The sequence below is a fragment of the Hipposideros armiger genome, unplaced genomic scaffold (assembly GCF_001890085.2).
Source record: "Hipposideros armiger isolate ML-2016 unplaced genomic scaffold, ASM189008v1 scaffold_341, whole genome shotgun sequence".
NCBI classification, from domain to species: Eukaryota; Metazoa; Chordata; class Mammalia; order Chiroptera; family Hipposideridae; genus Hipposideros; species Hipposideros armiger.
The window spans coordinates 427377-436952 of NW_017731691.1; the positions used below are offsets into that span (position 1 = coordinate 427377).

Below are 9576 nucleotides of genomic sequence, written 5' to 3' on the forward strand. Positions count from 1 at the left end.
ATTTCCAGTTTTTTGAGATACCTCCATACTGATTTCCATAATGGCTGCACCAATCTGCAGTCCCACCAACAGTGCACCAGGGTTCCCTTTTCTTCACAGCTTTAACCTACTTTTTTAAAAGAAAAGGACAGAGCGGCACATAGAATTGATTCCTTATTGATCCAGCACTGTTGGGGAACTATTATAGGTGCTCTAAACAGGTAAATAGGTAAATGTGTAAGTTTAACTGTACTTTCCTCTCCTTCAAGTGAATTTTTTTTTATTTTGAGTATATCCACTCTTTCCAAAGTAAAACTTTCTGAACTTTGAAATCAGAGTATGCCAAACACATTTTTTTAATTCTTTTTTATTGGGGAACAGTGTGTTTTTCCAGGACCCATCAGCTCCAAGTAAAGTAGTTGTTTCAATCTAGTTGTGGAGGGTGCAGCTCAGTGGCCCATGTGGGGATCGAACCGGCAACCTTGGTGTTATGAGCACTGCGCTCCAACCAACTGAGCTAACCGGCCGCCCCAAACACAGTTCTTTAATACTTCCCTGAAATGTACTACTGAGCTCAAGGATCACAGAGGTGCCTCTGAGCATTCACCCATCCTAAAATGTCTCCAAACTGCCAAGATCATCAGGTTCTGAGTCTACTGTTCAGCTTCTGGCCTCCCCATCCTTTTCCACACTGGCATCGCTCACTTCTCCCAGATGTCACCTGGCCCTCCTCTAAATCTATCCCTACCTGTTACCCTTCCACTCCCCAACCAGCACTGTTTGTTACTTATAATCAGCCTCGGACTGGGAAGCCCGATAATCTAAGCATTTTATCGTCTCACAATTAAACCCTATCTACTTGTGCTGGCTTCAGCAGCACATATACTAAACCCTATCTACCTCATTTGAATGTAAGTGCCTCAAAATCTTGGTTCCTGTTTTAAACCCTCTTTGAATCCCCAGCACCTAGAATTCTGCTATTGATACAAGAGCTATTCAATCAATGATTGCAGATGATACATTTCTGAAGGTCTTTTCTCCGAGTAGACAGAATGCATGGGCTCTATGACAGCTGTTTCCATCATTTTGCTTCCCTGCTCACTTCCACATTCCCAGCTGTGTTCTGGATGGCAGGGCCGGCCAGAAGCCTAGGGATTTACCGTACTTCTATTTCTTGATAAGATACTTAAAGAGAATAAACACATGGCAAAGAGGACATTAAAGTAAGGGATAAAGAGATTGTTTTTATTTTACCAATAAAGAGAAAGGGAAGAAATATCACCTAGCACACTGACACCTAATCAATAAATGACAAGACTGCATTACTTTCTAATTCTCTCCATAGCACTCGCAATGCCCTTGTCTTATTTCTCTACCCTCAGCAAAGCATCACTAGTTATGGCATAGACTGAACGTTGATTTAAAAAAATTTTTTTTCCAAGTTTAACCAGGCTTCCTCTTAAACTCAAGTTAGCCAAAATTAACACAAGCATGCACTGATTCTAAATTAAAGCTCTCTGAGACAACACTTTGTGATGAATTTCACTGGAAAATTTAGAATCACAGAATCTCAGAGATGGAAGGGACCTCAGAGATCCTCCAGGACAGTGGGTCTGAACCATGGCTGCTCATCAGAACCACTTGGGGAGTTTTGAAAAAGTTACCATGACCTAGTCCCACTGCCAGAATGCATGGGGTGGTGCCCAGGCACTGGATTTTGAAAGCTCTCCAGGTGGTTCTAATGTGTAGCCAGGGTTGAGAATCCCTGACCTAATCCAGCACTCTAACACCCCACTCCCACTTTTCAGACAAAGGAGAAAGAAGCTCACCAATGGTATCAGACAACTAATTTGTCACAGAGCTAGGCTAGAACTTCTCTGTCCAAGAAAACATGTCCTCTCCATGTAAAGTACTCCATCTAGGACAGTGACCATTTCTCCTATTATTTTCTCTCCTCTAAAAACCAACATCCCCACCTATGCCAAAGTAAATGCATTTTCTGAATATTCTTTGCCTTGGAATCCCATTGCGTAATTCTTGAAAACCTAAACAATATATGCCTGTTTCCCTCTAGCATCCACTTCTTTTCTCTCAAAGAACTCTGGGAGGTTAATCAGACATGGTTTCCCCTTTAAAAAAAAAAAACCTCTATTGCTTTTCCTCTGATAGGTTGGACTCACTTAGTCCACCCTTTTCACCATTATCATCACATGAGCCTACTTTCAAATCCCTTGCCATGTTCACCTCCAATTCTCTTTCGGCCCACTTAATTTCTATCACATCACCTCCAATTCTCTTTTGGCTCCCTTAATGTCTAGTTTGTACCTGCCCTGCCATACTTTGTGGACTTCCCTCTCCTCTTGGCTTAAACTCTCCATTTTGTGAAAGATGCCTTTTTCCCTGAAGCAGCCTCTTTCACTCTGCCAGTTAGTCATGCCGGGTTCTTTTTTTCTTCCCCCAAGCAGCTGGTCTTTTTGATGTCTGGCACACATTTATCTGGGCTTCCAATAAGATGTTTTTACATAGTTTCCAGGCTTCCTGGAGGTTATTGACTTTTTTAACTCTTCCATTCAATTTTTTTCCTAATTTCTAACATTTGCTAGAGTTTCTTTTTCAAAAGTTGAATACCTGGCTGATGGATCTCTTTGATTTTTCTCTCCCACCAGATTGCTGAATTAAATGCATCAGAACTTAAATATAATATTTCAAATTACCTCCAGGATGGAATCGCTCCATGAATTTTCTGCACTTTCATGTTCTCTATAGTAAGCAACAGATGTTTAACCAAGTGGAACTGAAAACGCTAGTTCTTACCTGTTCATATTTAGTGTGTCTGCTTATAAAAAATATTCTGATATCCATAAGCTTGTGTTCCTCTGTTTGGTAAAGACAATAAACTCAAGATTTTATTTTTTAAAAGATAACTGATAATGCACTGAACAGCTCTGTATCTTGAATCGAATGTGTTAAATTACTCTTCTAAATTTGCTCTAAATTGCCTAATCACAAGTCTCAACTGTTTGTTCCTTAAAGTATAACTCAAAAAAGGAAAGAAAAATAGAATTCTGAATCTTTCTGAAAAATTGCTATAGCACTAGGTTATTAATGCAGTGGTAAAGACAAGTCCTCCCCCCAAAGAATAAAAAACATTCTCCGTGTTATACCAACATATCATGGAGGTTTACTCTAAATTTATTTCACTTCAGAAGTTTAGATCCAAATGATTCCCAGGAGAGTAAGACACCATGGGAAGACAATCTATCATCAAGGCAGTATAATCCCATCATAGCACTGGTGTCCTGGCAGAGAATGCGACAGAATTGTCTATGTCATCCCCCCACTTGTTGAACTATCACACTTGGTACTGTTGGGCACACAAAACACCAAGAGCTGCCATCTCTGTCTTCAGCTTGCTTACAGTTAAGGAGAGAAGACACACATGTAACTGCACACACAATTAACTATAATACAATACAGTTATGTGCAAAGACCATGGATTTGATTCAAGCAGAGGATTAGGAGAAAGACTGTACATAACATTGGGGAGTTCAGAAGTGACTCAACTCAATGAAAGTATCATTTGAGATACTTGGAGCTACTAAAGCTCAAAGCAGAGGAATGACTCCATTCAGAACGCTGGTGTAAGGAAATGAAGCTGGCAACATTCAGGATGGAACGGGAGGGTAAGCAGACAAGTGGCAGGTAGACCAGTTAATAAGTATTTAAAACAGCTTCCTAACAGCTCTCCCTGCCTCTATTCTCCTCTTGCCCGAGCAACACTTAACTAGCAGTGCCACTAACTATCTTCCCAAAACAGCCTGACTAATGACATTTACCTACTCAGAAACCATCACTGGCTCCACATGGCCCAGGAATTACAATTTATATTGCTTCTACTGTTAACACTAAATTGTCTATGTCTGGGTATAACATATAACACTTTGCCTCCAAAGGACATGATTGGATCCTCTGGCACTCTCACAGCTTATACTTCTAAAGCCAGCCCTCATGGGAGTTGGGGAGGTACTTTCTTGTCTAACTATCTGTACAACATAGCATAGACTATATGCAGGGTCAGATAAGACCTGGGTTTAAATCCCACTTCTACCATTCACTAGCTGTGAGACTGAATATATTTCTAAATCCCTTTGGATCTCAGTTTCTTTGCCTATAAAATGGGGATGCTGAAGATAATAATTCTGACTTCATATGGTTGTTGTGGATTTTAAATGAGACAATTATATAAAGCTCTGAGGGTAGGACCAGGCCAAGACAAAGCACTCACTAGCTCCTAGCTCTTTTCTTGAGGTCAGAATGCATTTTTGTGAATATATACCGAAACAACCTCAGTAGTACAACAGTTAACGTTATTGGGGAGCCAGAGACTCACTTCCAACTGATTTAGGTTAACACTCATGTTGTTTACCCTCGTAAAGAACACAAACTTCCTTTTTCATTTCTCAGTCTAGTCTCTAGCTAATCCTGAAACTGCATACAACCCAACGTGAGTCGAATAAAAATAGTAATAATGCTGAATGAATCAAACATTTTATATTTGTATGCTCTAGAGATTGAGATGCATAAGCCAGAACTTTTACTAAGTTCTTTTAGGAGCATGTCCGGGAGGTAGTTCCTGTACTACCTGGGACAATTTCTATACTGACAGGCTCTGTGGTTCAGTTAGACCCTCTTCTCAAGTGAAACACAGCAAGCCAAACTGATGATCCCAACAGAAGAGAAAATCACAAGTTCACTGCAAAATCCAACCCTCTACTTAAAGTGGGAAAGAGGGAATACAAACCTTGAACACATATGCTATGTCTTACATGCAATAATCAACTCAGTATCAGAAAGTATTCTTACCTCTCCCTCCCCTACACTTTTCCCCCATGTAATCCTAACATAGCTTACGTAATTCCCAGAATCCTTTGTGGGTATATATCAATGTGTGTGCACACGCTAGCACACATTCACAGGTGCATTGCTCATGACCATAAATGGAAACAGGAAACAAGAACTCCAAAATCACAACTAAAAAGTTCTCCTTGGTGTTATTCAATGTCACTATAGAAGGGGTCTTTGAAAAGCTTCAGAACATTTCTAACCAACTGCCTCACTCTTAAAGACAATTTCAGCAAAGGTTAGATTACCAATAAAATGCCAATTGTTGTATATCCTTTATCCTGTCTTTATGGAGGAAGGCACAATGAAAATGATGAATTTTAAATTTTCGTATTATTTTTTTATTAGTGAACTAGCATTACCTAGCTAATGCTTTAGTCTCAAATCCCTTCTCCATTAGAACTTCCTAGGTATTCCTTTCTCCTCATCTGTACTGCTCACATGGTACTTATCACATACCATGTTGTATTGCAATCCTGTGTGTACACAGCTTAGCACTCCACTACCTGGAAAGGTCCTGGTGGCAGAGGCCCCTCCTGCCCTCTGGATGCCTCCATGATGCCGAGTACAGAATGTTGTACATAGTAGGTGCTCCAAAATGGTATGCCCATTGAAAGCTGAACAAAAGCTATCCTTTGTTAAAGATCCCTTGTGATCACGGCATCTGGGCTACTCATTATTTGATAAGCACAGGGGGTCAATGCAGGACCTCAGCTGGAAACCCTGTCAGCATGATGTACTCCTGGAAACCCTTAAGAGCACGCCAAATTATCTTAATTATGATCTAAAAAGACTAAGAGTCCTGAAGAATATGGGAGTATTCTTAAACTCTGTTCAAACCTCTAGGAGGCAAGTGCAAAGCCCTCTGGAATAAAACCTTAAACTTGGGACAAGTCTGGGGCTAGGCACCCAGACGTTGTGACCCTTTGGCCTAGAAAACAATTCTGGACTGTTTGCATTAAAAACACATGTACGTACGTATGTACGTACACACACACACGTGTACACACACACACATACCCCACTAGGGAAAACGCCTGGCAATTGATTCATTCAGACACAAGCTGAATACACGTGACTATATTAACTATGCTCTCCAAAATGACCAGAATTATCTGAGTGTAGCACAGAGAAGACAAGGCTAATAATGTATGTATCTGGAGGGGCCATGCTGATGGTAAAGATTACCCCTGTTTCTATACTGGCCGTCTAAAGGTATTTACTTGGGTCTGTCTGTGTTGTGACAGTGTCCTAGACTCAAATGAATGCCTCTAACACTCCACATTTTTGAGCCATTCAGTCATGCATTTTTGTTATTGTTGAAAGTGGTGCGAAATTGCAAGGCATGAGCTAAAGTCCTTGGTGGTCTTCCAAGGATTCCAGCTAAAAAGGCACTTCCTTTGTTCCTCAGGAGAATGCAGTCCAGGAGGTCATTCAAAAGGGGAAATAAAAGCAGCAGCCCTGGGAGGGAGATGAAGGACAAGACAAAAAGAATAAAATGTTTTGGGTGTGAGCACATTAGCTTCCATTTCCTGCTGCTGGTCACTAATAACTCTCCCATCTTTGGGGGTAAAATGTCCAGATAGACATTCACGCAAAAAATATTCCTCAGGTGTTTTCTGGGAATCGTGACAATCAAAGGGAACACCTAGCACAGCCCTTGAGCACCCTTCCAATTTCCTTTTTCCTGAGATGCTGGCTGGGAAAGATGCCCTGCCTCTGCGAGACGGCGCAGAGCAAGGTTGGAGAAAGTGGGGAGGGCCATTTCACAACCCACTCCCTGAATGCCTCCAGTCCATCTCAAAGGCACATATTGTTTGCATGAACAGAAGATGAAAACTTGTCACATTCCCATTAAGTGCATCGCTGCATCTATCCCTTCAAAATGTGGGAATGACAAGTGTAACCTTCACGCCAATCATCTCCGCTGGGCCCAGGCCCAAACCGTGCAGGGCACAAAGACCCCAGGTCTGACCTGCGGAGCCCCCAAGCTGCAGTGGCGGCTGGTTCACTTCACTTTTTCTGGTGGGGCGGGGTGGGGGGAGAAAGAGGGCTTTTCAGGGCTCTCCAACCAATAAAATAATACCGCTGTGAGGACATACTTGAGCTCCCCAAAAGACAGGCAGCTCAAGGGCAAACAGTCTCTAATCAGTAGTGTGCGAGTTATTTGGTAACTGCCAAGGTGCAGTGGGTTCCTAGGCTGCTCCAACAATTTCTTGAGTTCTATTTCTAGTCAGATGCCGGTTATACTCTAAAAGTGCCCAGAAACCTCCCTCAATTACCTTTGTAATTTATGTGTAATTGATGACTGCACTTAATCTCCAAGGTTATTAATAGCCCTTCCAAAAAAATGACCCCAAGTCTTCCTAAGCCTTTGGAAGCGCCTGGTTGAAATTACAGTATTTCCTTTGCTGGCTGCCGGCCCCCTGCCCGCCCCAGCCTGGTGACCAACACCGCAAGGCAAAGGCGCGCTCTGCTCACTTCCATGAAAGGTTTGGAATGGAGGCTTGGCCCCCGGGCTAGAATCGCTCACTTCTCCGTTAGGTTACGCTGGCCACCAGCCAGCTAGATTCGTGCGTGTTTCTTTCTGAACCCTCCGGGCGAACGGGCTACCTGCGCCGCGGATGGCACCAGCGCGGCCCGCCAGGCTGCGCGCAACAGTTGGCCTCTGCGAATGAGAGTGCTACCCGGAGGGGACGGGCCGGGCCACCGCCGCCGGCCTCGCGAAGAGGGGTGAAGGGCACGGGCGCGAAAGTTGCCTCACCAGCATTCCAAGAAGGACTTTCACAAATACCCCCCACGCAACCCCCCAGCGGCGAAATCCGGCGAACTTTTTCACAGGCTAAACCGTCTTCATTTGCATAACCATCCCCAAGCCGAGATTCAGATTTCCTGTAATCAGTCCTTTCAAAGGTTTGTAATTCAATGTGCAATTAACCCTTAAAATGAGGTGAGAAAAAAGAAAAGGGGGAAAATACCATTCCCGTTCAACACCTTCCGGAAAACAGGAGACTTCCCCAAAAGTCAGGGTTTGAAAGGGTGGAGAGACGTTTCCCTTTTAAACGCTACTTCTATAACCACTGTAGCTACTAAAACTCCTACTCCGTGTCAGCGGTGGGGAGAGAGGCGGGGAGAGGGTTTTTAGAGAATATCAATGAAACATCAATTCAGGTTCCACGTTTTGCGCCCCCCCCAATCTGGCAACCTCCAGAAGGTTCTCGCACCCCACCCCACCCCACCCCACTGGCAACCTCCACCCCCACCCGGCCTCTCGTCATCCACACAACAAAGCGGGGAGCCCAGGAAAAAGTTCAACCCGGAAAAGGCGAGGGAGCCGGTGACACGCACTCTGGGGGCCAGAGTCCTTTGGCGCTTCCTGGGACCAGGAAGGCTGCGGGGTGGGGGCAGAACGCGGGAGTGGCACCGGGGAATTCGGCGGCGCCCCACCACTCGCAACGCCCCGAGGGCCGCCGCCTCCGCGGGAACCTTCTACGCCGGGGCTCGCTCTCGCGCTCTCCCTCTGGGCTACCTGCATCCGGCGCGGGGGGGTGGCAGGGCGAGGGGGCTTCCGCGGCCCCTGCGCCGTGGTGCCCGTCTCCGCGCTCGCCCCCGGGGTCTCCCACCTACCGTTGATCTCATGCGTGGGGGCATCGTTCTTGTTGAAGCCTTTGGACACGTAGAGACGTCGCACTTCCGAGCAACTTTTCGACTTGAGCTCTGCAGCCAGCAGCGCGGCGCTGAGCACGGCCAGAGTGCAGAGAAGCGCGAGCAAGCCGAGCCGTGCCATGGTGCGGGCCAGACAGATGCACTCCCACCTTCGGGATGCGACGGAAAGGGGCGCGGGCCGAGGGGAGCGGAGTCGGGGGCTCGCAAGTGGAGCGACGGGGCGAGGGAGTCGAAGTAGGAGTTGGAGGAGGAGAGCGGCAGGAGGAGGAAACGCAAGGCGAAGAAAAGTGGAGCTGGGCCTCGCGCGTCAGGGAACGGTCCCCAGTGCCAGGCGCCCGGCCGGGGGAGGAGGAGGAGGAGGGCGTAGAGGCGGTGCGCGGCCCAAGGGAGCGGAGGCGCTGACCGGTGACCTCGAGGCTCCGCGAGGGCAGCGAACGGGGCGATCTGGCCGACCGGTGGGACAGGGGCGCGGAAAAGGAGGGGAAGGTGGCAGGCGCCGCGGGGGCAGCAGAGGGTGTGGGCGGCGGCGGCTGGCGCTCACTGCGCGCGGATCTGGCTGCCCGGCACTGCTCCGCTCTCCTGGCTCCTCTCGACTCGCTCACTCTGCCCTCGGCCGCGCGGCTGCGCCCTCCTCACCTCCGCCGCTGATTGACTGGCCGGCGTGCACGGCGACGCTCGGCAAACTTGGCCCAGCGGGCGGCACACGGGGAGGGGGCGGGGGGGGGCCGGAGACGGGCGGGAGCTCGCAGGGCCGGGACAGGAGAAAACCTGGAAGCGGGGTTGGATCCGGAGCAACTAAATCCACTTCCTAGGGGGCCGCACCGGGCGCGCGGGCGCTCCCTCACGAGACACGCCCCGCCGGGCTCCTCCCTCCTCCCCTCCTCCGGGAAGGCGGGGAGCCTGCCCGCCGCCCCCCCCATCCATAGAGGAAAGGCTGATTTCTCCGGGGTATACGGCCCAAGTCCTGGGGGACCAAGCAGCTGGGGACTTATCCCGAAACCCACGTCTGAGTCCTAGGATTTCTGTGCG

The 9576-nt window shown here is 47.2% G+C and overlaps 1 protein-coding gene across 1 annotated transcript in view; it reads right to left on the minus strand.

Annotated features, from left to right (window-relative positions):
• Positions 1 to 9229, minus strand: part of GPC4 (glypican 4) — a 146566-nt gene extending 137337 nt beyond the window's left edge. Inside the window, exon 1 of the mRNA XM_019661259.1 lies at positions 8509 to 9229. Within this exon, the coding sequence (XP_019516804.1) occupies positions 8509 to 8668 (160 nt within the window). The 5' untranslated portion in view covers positions 8669 to 9229. The remainder of the gene's footprint in view (positions 1 to 8508) is intronic.
• Between the last annotated feature and the right edge of the window lie 347 nt (positions 9230 to 9576).